The sequence below is a fragment of the Molossus molossus genome, unplaced genomic scaffold (genome assembly GCF_014108415.1).
Source record: "Molossus molossus isolate mMolMol1 unplaced genomic scaffold, mMolMol1.p scaffold_m16_p_4, whole genome shotgun sequence".
NCBI lineage: Eukaryota > Metazoa > Chordata > Mammalia > Chiroptera > Molossidae > Molossus > Molossus molossus.
Window position 1 is genome coordinate 2524344 of NW_023425377.1, and position 16391 is coordinate 2540734.

Genomic DNA, 16391 nt, shown 5'->3' on the forward strand with positions numbered 1-16391 from the left:
CGATCCCCAGTACGGGGTGTGCAGGAGGCGGCAGATCAATGTTTCTTCTCTCTCTCTCTCTCCCTCTCCCTCTCCCTTCGTCCCTCTCTAAAATCAATAAAACCGTATTTTTAAAAATTACAAGTTCTTCAGGGTCAAGAGCCTCAAACTCTTAAGATCAGAAAGAAAATGGAAAGCGGCCCTGCTGAGGCGGGTACACAGCGCCCCCCACAGGCCAGGGCGGTGCCCTGCAGTCTGCGGGGCCGCCGGTGCCGTGCAGACAGCGCCCATTTACTTTGTTCCCGCCTTTCCTTCTTCTTCTGCAAGGACATTTTTGCATTTATCCTGAGGTAGAGCAGGAGGGAGAGAGAGAGGAAGCGGGAGAGAGGGAGGAAGAGGGAGAGAGGGAGGAAGAGAGAGAGAGAAACATCGACGTGAGAGAGACATGTCAACTGGTCGCCACCTGCACAACCCCACCCAGGGCCAGGGACAAGGACGAACCGCAACCGAGGTACGTGCCCTTAGTGGGAACTGAACCCGGGACTCTCTGGTCTGCGGGCTGATGCTCTAACCGCTGAGCCAAACCATCCAGGGCTGCTTTTCTTTCTTTTTTTAATCCTCACTGAGGATATTTTTCTATTTATCATCAAATAGAGTGGGAAAGAGAGAAACATCGACATGAGAGAGACACATCCATTGGTTGCCTCCTGCACTACCTGACCAGGGGTGGGGACCAAACAGCAACCTAGGTACATGCCCTTGACCAGAATCGAACCCGAGACTCATTGGTCCATGGGCCGATGCTCTAACTGCTGAGCCAAACCATTCCTGCTTTTCAAAAGGTTGTTTTTATCATTTTTAGCAAATCAATACATGCACAGGTGGAAGAACTCAGGTGCTCCTCCCGGGGTTCGGCACCCCCCCCTGCAGCCCCTGACCATGCCCCGTGGGCGTGGCCTGCACAATCCTGGCTTCTCACTTCTGCACCCACTTACACGGTTCTCCTGGGTTCTCGGGTTTACATGTTACACATCGACTTCCATTGTGGAAATTCAGGGGTCGCTTTTGCTCCCCACCCCATCCTCCCAGTACAGTTCCATCAAACTGTTGGCTTAATTCGAGTGGCATTTTCCTCAGTGTACCCAGCTAGTGTGCTAAGAACTGTTGGTTTAGTCACTATTGGGTTTTCCTCCATGTAACTGTCGCTTCAGCTACTGTTGCGTTTTCCTCTGTGTAACTGTCACTTTAGCTACTGCTACGCTTTATACAGTGTAGCTGGGCGGCAGTCAGGTGTTTATTGGCCTTTTCCCCACCGGTGCTGTGGCTTCTCCTCCCCGGAGGCACGAGCCTTCTCTGTGCTCGGTTAGGTCTCCGTGTTCCTGCAGTGCCGCACCCCACCCTTTGCCCAGAGCGAGCGTCCGCCACTCACACCTTCACTGAAAGGCCTTCCTCTGGAGTTCAGGCCTCACCAGCACCCTGACCAGGGTGGGCACCCGACCCTGGGACTGTCTTCCCCTCGAGTCCGCTCTCCCCTGACCCTGGAGCTTTGCTTTCCCCGTCTGCCCCTTTGTTTTACTGGAGAACACCTTCCAGTCGTTTCCTGGGAGATGGGACCAGAAAGGTAAATTTAAAAAAAAAATCTTCGTGCTCATAAAGTATCTCCCCCACTCACACCAGGCGCAGGTGGTTTCATCGCAGGGCATTCTGGGCTGCACGCTGCCCTCGGAACTTACCTGATTTTCTAGCTTCGAGTGTTGCTGCTCAGAAGTTGACACTCTTCTGACTCCTAGTCCTCCGTGCTCGATGCTCCCCGGACGGCGTGGCTCCGTGTGCACAGCACGTGGCTGTGTCAGCGGTGGGCTTCGAGGGGCCATCTCCATCCCTGCAGGGTGTCCTGGACGGTCACAGAAGTCGCGTTCTAGGTCTGGGCTGTCACGAGGCCAGCAGGGGTTTGTCCTGGGGAGACAGCGGCCCACATCCAGAGCAGCTGCTGGCGCACAGGCCAACCTCGAGGAGCCGCCTCTCGTGACCTAAATCGGAAATTTGATTTCGGGGTCATTTTCCGTAAAAGGAGGATCGGGCCCGGCCGGGGTGGCTCAGTGGATTGAGCGTGGTCCCATGGACTGAGAGGTCCCGGTTTGATTCCCAGTCAGGGCACATGCCTGGGTCGCCGGCTCGATCCCCAGTAGGGGGCGTGCAGGAGGCAGCCAGATGTTTCTCACATCGACATTTCTAGCTCTCTGTTTTCTTCTCTAAAAACATCAATAAAAACATTTTTAAAAGGGTGGAGAGCCCTGGCCGGTTTGGCTCAGCGGTTAGAGTGTCGGCCTGCGGTCCGGAGAGACCCGGGTTCGGTTCCCGCTAAGGGCATGTACCTCGGTTGCAGTTTGTCCCCGGCCCTGGTTGGTCGTGCGGTGGCAGCCACTTGATGTGTCCCTTTCACATCGATGTTTCTCTCTCTCTATCTCTCCCTCTCTCTCCCTCCCACTCTGTCTGTACAAAAAAATGGAAAAATGTCCTTGGGTGAGGATAAAAAATAAAAAATAAAATAAAAAAATAAAAGAGTGGAGAGATTGATGACTGCCAGTCTAACGTGCATGTTCACCTTCATGTCCCTCTTTAATCTGAGTCACATGACATCCAGTACTGTACTGTACCCCGAATTCAGACTTCCCACACGCCTGGCTGTTGGGGAGCCCCCTGAGGTAAGTGGTTCTTACCTTAAGCTTGGGACCCCAGGAGGGCCCAGCATGTCTTCTCTCCTGTCCCCTCAAGGGACATGTGTGTGTTTATACTTCAAGAACTTTTTTTAAGTCTTGCTAATTATCGAGGAGTTTTCCAGCAGAGCAGAGTAAAACTCTCAGGTTGGACACTGACTGTCGGGTGTCCCCTGAACCTGGGCCCAGCTCTGAATCAAGCACTGACAGCCCTCAGACACCGCCTGTGCGGGGTGTGGCCTGCAGAGGCCCGCCCTTGGGGGCGCTGAACGGGGTTGATGGAGGGTAGCTGCTTTGACGCTAGAAAGGCTGTGTGTACAAAGGCACAGTCCCCAGGACAGCCCAGCTGTGCCCTGTCCCCTCTGACGCGTCACCAGAGAGGGTGTGCCTGCAGCTCTGTGAAGAGGGCCCAGGCTGCCCTGCCTCTGTCCGGGGTGAGCCAGCCCCCTGGCCAGTGCTTCTGTCGGAGCCCGTTCTATGGGGAGGACGACCTTCTCTCTGCCTTTTGCCTTCTGAGGTGGGCGTACATTTTCTTCCATCTTTGACAAAATAGCGGCTAGAGATGAGCGGCGGGCTCAGGAGTCCCTGTGTCCTCTGTGCTGGTGAGGGGCCTGTCAGTCTCACCGGCTGAGCCTGCCTGCCACCCGGCCGAATGTGAGTCCATCCCCAGGAGGGTGGTGTGTTTCTGGGGTCAGTCCTCAGCCCTGTCGCAGAGCAAGGCCTGGTGCTCAGGTCCAGGAGGGCGTTGGCTGCGTTCGGCCGGGAGCGGCGGAGGGGCCTGCAGCGCCTCGCGGTCTTCAGGGAGCACCCCGTCAGGCTGCGTGCCCACGACCAGCTGCGTGCCCACGACCAGCTGCGTGCCCACGACCAGCTGCGTGCCCTGCCAGTGCACGTGGCTCCCTAGCTGACGCACTGGGCAAGCCTGACTGACCGAGTCTCTAGGAAGATCCTTTCTGTCCCCTCCCACCTTAACCTTACTATATGTGTGGGTTCTGTATGTTTGGCTCAGAATTAAACTCAGGAAAGGCTGCCTGTGTTGCTTCCGACCTGACAAGCCCCTGCACGGTCACTGGGTAGTGTTGCTGGACTCAGCACACACCTGTCCGCGTGTTTGGGGACTCAGCACGCACCCGTCCGCGTGTTTGGGGACTCAGCACGCACCCGTCCGCGTGTTTGGGGACTCAGCACGCACCCGTCCGCGTGTTTGGGGACTCAGCACGCACCCGTCCGCGTGTTTGGGGACTCAGCACGCACCCGTCCGCGTGTTTGGGGACTCGGCACGCACCCGTCCGCGTGTTTGGGGACTCGGCACGCACCCGTCCGCGTGTTTGGGGACTCGGCACGCACCCGTCCGCGTGTTTGGGGACTCGGCACGCACCCGTCCGCGTGTTTGGGGACTCGGCACGCACCCGTCCGCGTGTTTGGGGACTCGGCACGCACCCGTCCGCGTGTTTGGGGACTCGGCACACACCTGTCCGCGTGTTTGGGGATCCAGTGCCCAGGACTTCCCCAGCGACGGTCCTTAGCCGATTTGCCTCTCAGGGCGGGTTCTCGGAGGAGGTGTTCCAGCCGGGTTCTCGGAGGAGGTGTTCCAGCCGCAGCTGAACGCATCGTTCGTATCCTCCCGCGCTGGCGCTGTTCTCGTCACAGGATGTCATCCTCGTTCACCTTCTCCCTCAGTAGCGACTTCTCGAGCCCCCTCCCCCCGGGTCTGTCCGACAGCCGCCTCCTGGCCGAGGGAAGACACGGCGTACTGGGGTTGCCCTCCTGGGCCCATGAGAGGAGGAAGGTTCTGGAATGCGAGGGGCCAGGGAAGGGGGCGGGGTAACACTCGAGCTGCAGCTGTGGGGTTGAGGGCGTCTTGTTCTGTGGACATGTTGGGGGGATGTGCAGGCAGGGAGGGGACAGGTGTCCAGATGCCTTGTAGGCGCTCTTGCAGCGGGGCCTGGGAGGCTGGAGAAGGGGGGGTTCCACCGAGGCAGGGGACAGCGGGCTCTGGTTAGCTCCCAGCAAGGTGCTGTGTACTTGGGTGTGTTACTCAACTTGCGTTAGTTTTCTCTGAATATGTGTGATAGAATTACTTTTAGAATCAATATTTGGATGTGGTTTGACAAGCAACAGCCGTTGTGTTCCTGAGAGGAAATGGACCTAAGCCTGTGTCTGGGCAGCCGAGCCCAGCGGGCTGGATGGCGGCACCGGCCTGGTGCCCACAGCGCCCGCTGAGCCTGGGTCAGGTGGGAGCGGCCTCAGAGCAGGAGCTGGAGATGTTTCGGCCACGTATTTGTATTCGGCCACGTATTTGGTTGCAGTTTCCACCTTGGCTTTCGGCTGCAGCCCAGGAGGGTGAGCCAGCGTGGCGCATGGCTGCGGCCGGAGGGCTGCTCCGCCCCCCTGACCTCTCACCCAGCAGGCACAGGGCTTGACCTTTGCTGAGGGCGCCACCGTGTGGACCGCAGCCAGCCCTGCTGCCAGGCCCGTGGCTTCCTGGGCCACTTCTTGGTTGTGCACACTAAGTGGTCCTCTGGTTGCGCTGGCCTGTCCTTTATCAAGGGTTGGTACAGTGTCACGAAAACAGAGGACAGGAAAGTGTCCACTTCTCTGTCCCCATGTCATCCAGGGAGGTCCTGAAGTCCTCTTTCCTACACAGAGTCCTCAGGACCGTGAACTTGAGTGTGTCCTTTCTCTTCACAGTGTTCCCAACTCCTGCCCGGCCAGTCCACGTGGAGCCGGGTCCTCCGGCTACCGATTCGTCCAGAACGTGACTTCGGACCTGCAGCTGGCCGCGGAGTTCGCCGCGAAGGCCGCCTCGGAGCAGCAGGCAGACGCTTCTGGAGGAGACAGCCCCAAGGTGTCAGCCCTCACAGCCCAGCGGGCGGGGCAGGTTCGGCCCCTGTGGCCGGGGGCATTCCCGAGTCACGCTCCCCCCCCCCCCCAGTCCCTGCTGGCAGCACACGGACCGAGCTGCCTCCTGCCTCTTCTCCTCTCGCTCTGCTGTTGACCAAACGGTCTGGAGTTTGAATTGCAGTCTTTGAGAGGAATAACAGGTTTTTGCCTTACAACTTTGTGTCTTAGCTTATCCCATCTGATTATTTTTAAAATCAGTTTGCAGAGGAAGTGAGAAATTTTCAAACAAGTCATAATGAAATCCTCCTTTTCCTTCCTAGTCTGAAGCAGGCGCTTTGCTGGGGCCATGCAGGTCACTGGGTCTGGTCTGAGTAGACACACTGTCGAGGTCTTGTCTGCACTGGGAGGGGGCCCGTGGGGGCTGGACTGGGAGCACGCCCCGAGCTCACGCTGCCTGCTCACCCGCAGGACGAGTCGAAGCCGCCCTACTCGTACGCCCAGCTGATCGTGCAAGCCGTCTCCTCCGCGCAGGACAGGCAGCTGACGCTGAGCGGGATCTACGCCCACATCACCAAGCACTACCCCTACTACCGGACGGCTGACAAGGGCTGGCAGGTGAGGCTCGCCCAGGGGCCCCGCGCCGAGGCAGCTTCCTTGGAACAGAGGTTCTGTCAGCTAAGCGGGCGGGGGCACGGGCGTGTCATGCACCTGCAGTGTATCTAAAGTGAGCGCATCCCAGCGGCCCAGGACCTGCCTCAGGTCCAGACGTGCAAAGATCGCTGCGCCCCTCACTACACTGGTGCGCTCTGTGCGTCACGGCCACGTACTCACGGTCGTCCACGTGCATAGATCGCGGGCGTTTCTTTCTGTGGGCTCGTAAGACCTTTGCCCGCAGTGGGCGTGAGCAGCGCCCCACTCAGCTATGTCTCCATAGCTTCTTCCCCTTTTGCTGGCGGACTCGGTGCAGGTTTTGACCTGGGTGCACTTCCCGGCCGGGGCTCGTCTGCCTGGCTTTTTAATTTTTTTTTTTATCCTCACCTGAGGACATTTTTGCATTTATCTTCAGATAGAGCAGGAGGGTAAGAGGGAGGAAGAGAGAGAGAGAAACATCAATGTGAGAGAGACAGCCCTGGCCGGTTTGGCTCAGTGGCTAGAGCATTGGCCTACAGTCGTGAGAGACCCGGGTTTGGTTCCCGCTAAGGGCACGCACCTCGGTTGCAGTTTATCCCCAGCCCTGGTTGGGTCATGCAGGTGGCAACCACTTGATATGTCCCTTTCACATCGATGTTTCTCTCTCTTTCTCTTCCTCTCTCTCCCTCCACTCTAACTGAACAAAAAAATGGAAAAATGTCCTCGGGTGAAGAGTAAAAATAGAGACACATCTAGTGGTTGCCACCCACATGACCCCAACCAGGGCTGGGGACAAACTGTAACCAAGGTACGTGTCCTTAGCAGGAACCGAACCCAGGACTCTCTGGTCCATGGGCCGACGCTCTAACCGCTGGCCCAAACCAGCCAGGGCCTGACTTTCATGATAAAGGATGGTAGTGATGCTGACCTGAATTTCAGTAGGAAAAACTACTTGCACCTGTGTACTGCCCCATAAAACAATTACCTGGCCAGCCAGTGGGCGCTGCCGCTGGCATGATCCTACCCTGTCACCTTTGGTCCCGGTCATTGTGATCTGATCGGGTGTGGGGAGGGCTGGGCTTTGTTTTCTGATTTGCTAATGATTGGTGACTCACTCTGCTTGCCTGCAGAATTCTATTCGACACAACCTCTCCTTGAACCGTTACTTCATCAAAGTCCCGCGTTCCCAGGAGGAGCCTGGGAAGGGGTCTTTCTGGCGGATAGACCCAGCCTCAGAAGCCAAGCTCGTGGAGCAGGCCTTCCGGAAGCGGAGGCAGAGGGGCGTCTCCTGCTTCCGCACCCCCTTTGGGCCGCTGTCGTCCAGGTGAGCCCAGCGCCCCAGGTGGCCACGCTTGCACTAGTGTTTAGGCACCTTTACCTATTTTTGAGAGAGAGAAAGTCTCAGGACCAGTGAGATCCACAAGTGGGGAAGTCAGTAAGCTGTGGCTGCCCTGTGACGTGGCTGCTCCCAGAAGCCCAGCTGTGTGGGAGTGGCATCCTGGCGGAGGGCTGGGGACAGGGAGCACAGCGCCCCCTTCCCTGCTGGGTGGAGCGCTGCATCCGGAAGGGCAGCGGGGGCGGGGCTCAGGCAGCGGCCAAGCTGGTGTCTGGACAGGGCCTGTCTGCCTGAAGCCAGCCCAGCCCTCCTGCTCCCGGCTGGCGGCCAGCATGGGCCAGAGGGCAAGGCTGTGGGTGGGCAGGCCCAGCAGGCTCACCGCAGTCACGACCCGGGGGAGAAGGGCGGTGAGGAGATGGAGACGCCCACGGAAACCCTCCCAGGTGGGAGGAGCCTCAGCACAGGCTCCAGGGCAGGGTCTCGAGTTAGATGCAAGGCCGGAGAGACCGCTTCGGTGTCGAGCTCTTCCTGACCGGGTCTGTGGTGACGGCCCGTGTCCAGTCAGAGTAGACGCTGGGGCGAAGGTGATTGGTCAGTTGGTAAGGTAGGAGTTGAGAATGACAGGGCTGAGCCCAGATCTCCCAGAGCACCACGCGGCTCACGTGGCCGTGCAGACATCTCATCCCGCCGTCAGTTTGCCGGGCGCCGCAGGAAGGGCCGCAGGCTTGGCAGCTTAAACAACAGAAATGTATCTTTCACAGTCATGGAGCCGGAAGTCTGAGGTCGGGTGTGGGCTGGTGGGCTCTCTCCTGAGCGGTGGGAGGGTCTGCTCTGGCCTCGCCCGTCCCCAGGGCTGCGGGCAGCGTCTGGGGCCCAGGCCTTCCTCGCACGTCATGTTCTCTGCGTGTCTGTCTGCACTTCCCCTTTACGAGGGCCAGTCCCTGGCTTAGAGCCCACCTTGCTGGCCTCATCTAACTCGATCACCTCCCTAGAGACCCTTTGCAAAAACCCTGCCTCCAGAGAGGCCCCGAGGCGCTGGAGGTCAGGGCCCCAGCAGTCCGCGGACAGCTCAGTGCCCGACCGTCTTTCCCTTGTGGGTCAGCCCGTGACCGGCCAGGGGGAGTTCCCGGGGCCTCTCTGCCAACAGTGCCCGGGAAGCCCTGGGTGCAGGGTCCCTGCAGGTGGCCTGTCATCGAGGTCACCCTGGGAGCTGGGGACCCCCGATCTTGTGCAGCGGGCAGAACTCGCACAAGGAAAGCGGGGGCCCTCAGTCCAGGAGAAGAGGGTGCGCTTTGCTGTGGGCTGTGTCTCCGCTGTGCGTGTCGGGCAGCGATGGGATCAGCCGGGAGAGGAGCCAGGACCAAGAGGCCAGGCAGGAACTTGGACGGCCGAGGCCTTCACAGACGGGCCCGAGGGCCCCAGGCCCACAGAGGTGGCGACGCAGTGGGCCAGGCAAGGGGCAAGGGAGCGGGAGGTGTAGCGCCGATCACCTCAAAATGAAGGCTGCTCCCCCAGCTGCATTTGGGGGGCCCCCGCGCCCTGCCTCTGTGGGGTTGTGCTTATCTGTGCATGTGCAGGTGCACAGGGACCCAGTGTAGTGACAGCCCCTGTGGACAGGGCTGGCGGGAGCTGGAGGGTGCGCTGTCTGGGACCCAGGCACTGGGCGGCCGCTCCATGGAGGGTGCATTTTGCTCTCTCCATTGTAGGCTTGTCCTGGTGGGGTGTGTGCCCCTCCTGCCAAAGCTTATGTTGGCACAGCAGCGGAGCCACCGTCCTGGAGGCCGCGGGTCCCTTTGGGGCGTGAGTGCTTGGGGTCGTGGCTTTGTCTGGAGCCACAGACAGTGCAGTCCTCCCAGTGCTGGGCTTTCCACGCTGGGCGCTGCAGGCACGGAACCCGTGAGGACAGGCATCGGGGTGGGGCCTTGGCGTCTTGTGCTTTGTTAAGTAGCCTTTCGTGTCTCATCACATGTACTCACGACTGGTCCCTTGTCCCCCGATTTTAGGAGCGCTCCAGCTTCACCCACCCACCCTGGGCTGATGTCCCCTCGTTCTAGTGGCCTGCAGACTCCAGAGTGCCTGTCTCGGGAGGGCTCCCCCATTCCACATGACCCTGACTTTGGGTCAAAGTTAGCTTCGGTTCCAGAGTATCGGTATTCCCAGAGTGCACCCGGTAAGAGCGGGCAGAGCGGAATCGGGCCGGCGGGGCTGCCTGCCCAGGGTGCCCCTGACCCCGTGCCCCTGTCTGCAGGCTCTCCTGTCAGCGCCCAGCCCGTGATCATGGCCGTGCCTCCCCGGCCTCCCAGTCTAGTGGCCAAGCCCGTGGCCTACATGCCGGCGTCCATCGTGACGGCACAGCAGCCCTCGGGCCACGCCATCCACGTTGTGCAGCAGGCACCGCCTGTCACCATGCTCAGGGTGGTCACCTCCTCCGCCAGCTCCGCCAACGGGTACATCCTCGCCAGCCAGGCCGCAGCGGGGGCCGCCCACGAGGCAGCGGGCACAGCCGTGCTGGACCTGGGCAGCGAGGCAAGAGGTGAGGTGGCCGCGCGGTCACGCGGCTGGGTCTCCAGAGACAGAGCTCTCGCCACGGGCCGGGGTGTCGGGGCACAGCGCCCAGGTATTGGGGCACGGGCCGTCTCTGAGGCCGACGGCTCGCGGTCTTCTTTCTGCCCCTCCTCCCTGCTACTTGTTTTTAGGGGAATCGTTCCTTTGAAATCAGCACCAGTCATTCTCCGAGACCGGGTCTCCCTTGTGAACTATGGCTCCAAGTGCTCAGAGCCCCGTGGTCACACTGAGTTAGGTTGGGGACCACTTCACACTGGATCCAGAGGATGAGTCCTCTCAGCCCCCAGTGAAAAGTCCTTGAAAGTCGTTCAAAGTAAAAAATAGTTACAAAGTCCTCAACTAGAAGCCTGGGTCCCAGGTAGTTAGCAGGGTAGCTCCTGGCACCTGATGGGCCCTGGCAGGACCCCAGAGATTGCAGCGCCCCGCTTCCCTGCTGGATGTTCCCACATCAGAACGCAGACAGGCCGGACGGGAGTGCAGGCCGAGAGCGGACGGGGAGGGCGGGCAGGGGGCGGACGGGGCGGGCGGGCAGGGGGAGGGCGGGCAGGGGGCGGACGGGGCGGGCGGGCAGGGGCTGGACTTCTGACAGGTGCTGCAGGAACACAGACAGGCTCCGAGTGAAATCACTCAGATGATACACTTGTTTCTCATACTGCCTCTGGTTTGGTTCAAGTCTAAGATAGATTTTTATCTAAAACCCTATGAATCGTTTGTTATTTTTAAACTTATTTTCTCGGTTGGGCTCTTTCTTTTGAGAACCAGTGTTTTTCTCCTGATGTCAGTGCTTAAAAGCCACAGTGCACTGTGCCGCTGACGGTCTCCCGAGGCCGCCAGGGGCTCTGACGCCCTGTCCCCGCAGGCCTGGAGGAGAAACCCACCATTGCGTTCGCCACCATCCCAGCCGCCAGCCGTGTCATCCAGACTGTGGCCAGCCAGATGGCCCCAGGGGTGCCCGGACACACGGTCACCATCCTGCAGCCGGCCACTCCAGTGAGCATCGGGCAGCACCACCTCCCGGTGCGGGCCGTCACTCAGAACGGAAAGCACGCGGTCCCCACCAGTAGTTTGGCCGGCAGTGCTTACGGTGAGGCCCCCAAGCCCCGCACCTCCTCTTAGCTCGAGGTTCTCCATGGCCAGAGCACAGGAGAACATTTCTCCAGCTGATCTGGTCAGCCGGTCGGTCGGTCCACCAGTAGGGCAGCGCTGTGCCGGGCACACTGAGCAAAGTCCCCGTCACAGCTCACCTGCTGGGGAGCTGCAGGTCCAGGAGGGGCTGAGACAGCAGGTCGGAGGTGGCTCAGGAAGGTAACAGCCACCTGCCCGCCGTTAGGGACCCGCATGGAGAAGTGGGAGTAGAAGGGCCTCTGAGTAGACCAGGGAGGGGTGGCTCCTGGGAGTCCAGCCACGGAAAGAAAGGCCGACTGAGGTGGGAGCTGGCGAGTGGCCGGCACCCAGGAGCTGCTGGCAGCTCTGGCAGAGGTGCCAGGGCTGCCGGGAGCAGGCTCCTGTGTGGCCCCGGGGCTGTATTCAGAGCCATCGGCGCTGGTTCCATCGCTGGTCTTTCCTTCCCCGCCAGCCCTCACGAGCCCCCTGCAGCTGCTTGCGGCCCAGGCCAGCTCCTCGGCTCCAGTGGTCGTCACCCGGGTGTGTGAGGTGGGGGCTGAAGAGCCCGCAGCAGCGGCAGCCACCACCCCAGCCGCCGCCACCACCTCTGCCGCCTCCACCGGGGAGCCCGAAGTCAAACGGTCCCGGTTGGAGGAGCCCAGTGGGACTGTGACCACACAGGCCGGGGTGATCACGGCTGCCGGCCCCCAGGGGCCCGGGACTGGGGAGTGACGTCGCCGCGTGGAGGTGGAGTGGGGCGCACGCCAAAAGGAATTGTGGAGCTGGACCACGATGCCGACACACCCCGGGACCCTGACGAGAAGCCCACGCCGCCGCAGCAGGGTGCCGCAGGGACGGGCGGCCCGCCTGCCTGCTCCTGCACACTCGTCCTCCCTGCCGTCACCTCCTCCCTGCTGTGGTCGAAACAAACATAAACCTGTTCAGACAGCTGATTGTATGGCTCTGGGAATTCTTTGTGTTCCTCTCCCTGAGGCCAGCTGCCCCCCAGGCCTCTGTCAAGGGCGTGGGGCGGAGGCTGTGGCTCCATCCGAGTCCCGAGGCCAGCTGCCCCCCAGGCCTCTGTCAAGGGCATGGGGCGGAGGCTGTGGCTCCATCCGTGTCCTGAGGAATGGCCCCAGGCGCAGCCGCCGTGAGCAGGAGCCTTCGCCCCGGGACCGCACGGCAGGCCTCCGAGGGGAAGGACGAGCTGGGCTTCATTCCTGTTTGTAATGGATCAGAACCGGCGTGAGAAAGGCCAGAGCGGTCAGATTCCCGGCTGTTCGTGACGTCTTCTCCCTAAAGTAGTGACCCAGGAAGTATCAAATCGGCATTAAGTGGGGGGAGGGGAGGGGAGGGCAGGGGTCAGTTGCTTGGACCCCAAGTAGTTTTGTTTGGTTGCAACGTGGAATTCAGGCCTCATCACAAATCTGAGACACACACAAAGGGGTCGTCTGTTTTCGAGGTCTCCATCTAGACGGCGTGGCCACTGAGGGCTGCAGTTCCTACAGGCCGAGCGCCCAGCCTGCCAACCTCCAGGAACTCCACGGCCTCCCGGCGGGCGCTCGAGGCAGAAAGCCTACGGGTGACTTTGGAGCTAGGGCTGCAGTGCCCCACACTTGGCGCCCCGCACCTGCGCACGGGAGGGCGAGCCCTGCGTCCTCTGTGGCCCCGACACCGGCGGTTCCCACGGCACACCAGGCCCTGAGCACAGCCCCTCTGCTGCTTCACCAAGTCGTCCTCCCACCCACGGGCTGTCTTCTGTCTGACATCGGAACCAGGAGCTCTGGCTGGAGTCGGCCGCTGCCGGTGGTGCCTCCCCGCGCCCAGCTGGCCTCGTCTGCCGGCTCTCAGCCGGGGGCAGCATGCCCTGGGCAGGGCACTGGCCTCCTTGCGGGAGCTGTCACCGAGAAGGTGGTGAGTCTGCACTGTCTGGGTCACAGCCCGGAGGGTTCAGCTAGTCCTGCAGCTGCTCTAGGACATTCTCAGGAACGGGAAGTGTCTGAAAGTGTCTGCTGCTGTGGGCACACCTGGACACGGCCTGCACGGAGCCCCGGACGCCCCGCAGGAGCGGCTCCAGCATTAGTCTCCAGCAGGAGGCTGGTCACCGCGAGGGAGAGTGGCGTGGCCTGGCTGCTCCCGGTGGACAGGAGCGGGCTCAGGAGGAGGGGGACTGTGGGACAACTTCACGGCAGTGCGGACGAGACTAGCCACGTGCCAAGCACGACCTGCTAGGCCAGCCTGCCCGGTGGCCGCGTGGGGTGCCGAGCCCATCTCACTGCCACGTGTCTCCAGGCGCTGAAGGCACGTCCGCAGCGGCGTCGGGCCCTCCTCCTGCACTGTGTTCTCTGAGCCCCAAAGCAGCCGTTTCTGTGCGCGAACCTGAGTGGGAGCCAGGCGATCGCAGAGAACCGGGCAGAACAGGAACCTCGGTGTGCTGTCCCCCACGGGAGACGGAGATCACGCTCCAGCCACACTGACATCTCCTGTCCTCCTGCAGCTCTTTCTCTACCAGGCACCGGGGTGTGGGGGCGGGTGGGCGGGACGACAGTGATCTGGGCTGAGGCCCTGAGGCTCCAGAATAAGGGTCTCTGCTGCCGCTTTCCCTGCCTTCGCTACTGCTCACCCGGGGACACTTCGCCCCTGGCCAGCAGGGTACCACGGGCCTGCCTCCTCGGACACAGCATCTCGCCAGGGACACAGCAGCTGGCCACAGACTTGTCGGGCCTGTCTGATCTGACGGCTCAGCTCTGGCCTTTTGTTTTCATGACTTTTTGAGACGTTTCGGTTTTTCTGTCCGTTTTCAGTGACGATCCCACTGCACAGCCAGAAGTTGAGGGAGAAGGGAGTGGGGAGAGGTGGGCGAATAGAACCAGGTGGGAGACCAAACACCGGTCAGTGACGTTCTGCCCTGTGGAGAGCTGTGCCTTTTCGAAGAGACCCTGTGGGGCAGCGCAGGCGCCGGGCGGGCAGGGAGCGGAGGCCGAGGCCTCTGGGGAACTGCCACCGGCTTTACACCACTGCGTCCTGGGTGATTCAGGCCATCTGACCACGTGCGTGCCTGGCTCCCGCCAGCACGTGTCCTGGGACTGGTTAGCCAGAGGCCCAGGGATGGCCAGCACCCCAAGGGGGTGGCACCACAGCCCGGAAGATCGCCTGGTGCCCTCAGAGTCCGGCGACCTCTGACCTGCCACAAGCGTGGACCCCAGCCAAGGTTGGGGGAGCGAGAAGTCACTTCTGGCACAGTCCTGGTGTCATTGCAGCCTCGGCTCTGAGAGCCTTCTCGTTGGGCATGAGGGGCCTGAATCTGCAGGGAGAGGTGAGCGGCCGGAGCCCCCCCACTGTGCCACTGCCCCATCGGGTCCTGCCGACGAACTGGCACCAAGCGCAGAAAACACACTCTGCGTGGGAAGGAAGTCACAGAAATAACTCAGTTGAGCATTTCCCACCGAGACGATGTAGTGTAATGGAGGTGCCAGGGTGGTCCCCGAGAGTGCACCTGTCAGGACTGCGCCTTCTCCTGTGCCCACGTCACACAAAGCAGCAGGTATGGCTCCTGTCACTGTCACAAGCTCTGTGTGTCTCTTCAACACTGAAGCCGTCCCAGCAGCGCCTGACCCTGTGAGGGCAGAGTCTGCACCGCAGGGGGCGGGGCTCAGACCACCCGCCTGTGCCCGCGGCCATGGCACAGTGTCCCGCCTGGGGTCTGCTTAGCTTATGTTTGGGGTTTGCTGTTTGTTTTCTTTTTTCTCTGTTTAAGACTCAAGCCAAATGGGAAAAGGTGAAAATGAATTCCTGAGTCACTAAAAACGAGAGTTCAGTGATTCTCAGTTGGGAAGCAACGGGTTTACTGGTCCTTTTCTTTACCTCCCTGCCCTGGTGAAACAATGGTGTGGGGTCCTGGGTATTGTTCAGCTAATGCTGTTATTTCCTCTGTAAAAGGTCTCCATCCCCAGAGGGCGTGTGTGAGGCCCCTCTCTGTAGCAGAAACCCCTCCGTTGGTAATTCAGAGTCCAAGAGGAGGAGAAAGGTTTTCTTTGGTTTGCAGTTACTTTCTTACTTTATAGACTCAAAGAGCAAACCTCACTTAAAAATGAACACTCAGTTGAATGTAAGAATGTGTCGGAGAAGAAGGGATTTTCCCAGGACTTTTAGTGTGGAAATAAGTACAGTTGATGGAGGCAGATGACCTGTTTTTCTCCAAAAGTCTCAAATTCTGCTTTGCCCTTGAGTGATGTCAGGGGTGAAGGACTGTCACCGTCTCAGGGTTCATACCCACGTCCGGCCCCGACCCCCTGAGAACACAGCTCCCGGGGACGGGCTGCAGGGTGCCATGCACGCATGCGGCCCGACCCAACTGCGCACTACTCCTTGAATAAGTCACCAAAACGGACGTGAGGCCCTGCCAGGGAAGAGCCAGGGCCGGGCACAGTGCGGGCCCCCAGGGCTCCTGCCAGGCTCACAGCGAGGCATTCATTCCCTGCAGCCTCTGCTGCGATACCTCTGCCCGGAAGTCATACTATGTACTAAGTAATTTAAGTCACTCACACGTGCTGCTATGAAGACGGGCTGACCTGCAGACGGGACCGACACGCTTGGTGGCTCAGGCAGGGCAGGACGGCCACAGCCACGTCTCCTGCTCGGTCTCTGTCCGCTCGGTCCAGGTGGTTTCCTGTTTTACAGACCCTTCCAGTTAAGTTTCTGTCCCGAGGCCTCGTTCTGCATGTCAGGGTTTCTACGTGCTCGGGGCACGGCGCTCTCCCCGCGCTCGGCCCAGGGTCTGGCAGACACTTCTCCCTCCTTTCCTTTTCATACCAGAAGCTGCTACCTTCGGTGTCCGAGGAGGGCCCAGGCCGGCCCTGGCTGTGCGGGTGGTTTGGTTTGTGTGAGGCCCCGAGAGCCCCCGTCCCCTCCAGAACTGCTGCCCCCACTGTCCACCCTGTCACCCCCCGCCTTACAGCTACTTCAGAGTGGGGTTTGGGAGTACAACGCAGGCACTTCCTCAGGACCGAAGTAAGAAATAGGCCTGTGTAACTGGCAATTGAGAAAAAATGGTTTTGTTTTGAAGTTAAAAGGAAGAAAGGCCACTTGCTGAGCCGTCCCTACCCGTAGGCTTCGCAGGCCTGTTTGGGGGTGTCACTGCCAAGGGTCCTTTGTGGCCCAGCCTCAGGCCCCCTCTCCCCAGCTTGGCCACAGCTCAGCCTGCTGAGCAGGGTCCC

General features: G+C 60.5%; 1 protein-coding gene across 1 annotated transcript in view; it reads left to right on the top strand.

The window, feature by feature from the left end:
* Nucleotides 1–12537, top strand: part of FOXK1 (forkhead box K1) — a 49293-nt gene extending 36756 nt beyond the window's left edge. The window contains exons 3-9 of the mRNA XM_036239729.1: nucleotides 5388–5544; nucleotides 6009–6155; nucleotides 7301–7494; nucleotides 9510–9676; nucleotides 9755–10039; nucleotides 10931–11155; nucleotides 11648–12537. Coding sequence (XP_036095622.1) covers nucleotides 5388–5544; nucleotides 6009–6155; nucleotides 7301–7494; nucleotides 9510–9676; nucleotides 9755–10039; nucleotides 10931–11155; nucleotides 11648–11907 — 1435 coding nt within the window. The 3' untranslated portion in view covers nucleotides 11908–12537. The remainder of the gene's footprint in view (nucleotides 1–5387; nucleotides 5545–6008; nucleotides 6156–7300; nucleotides 7495–9509; nucleotides 9677–9754; nucleotides 10040–10930; nucleotides 11156–11647) is intronic.
* The last annotated feature ends 3854 nt before the right edge of the window (nucleotides 12538–16391 follow it).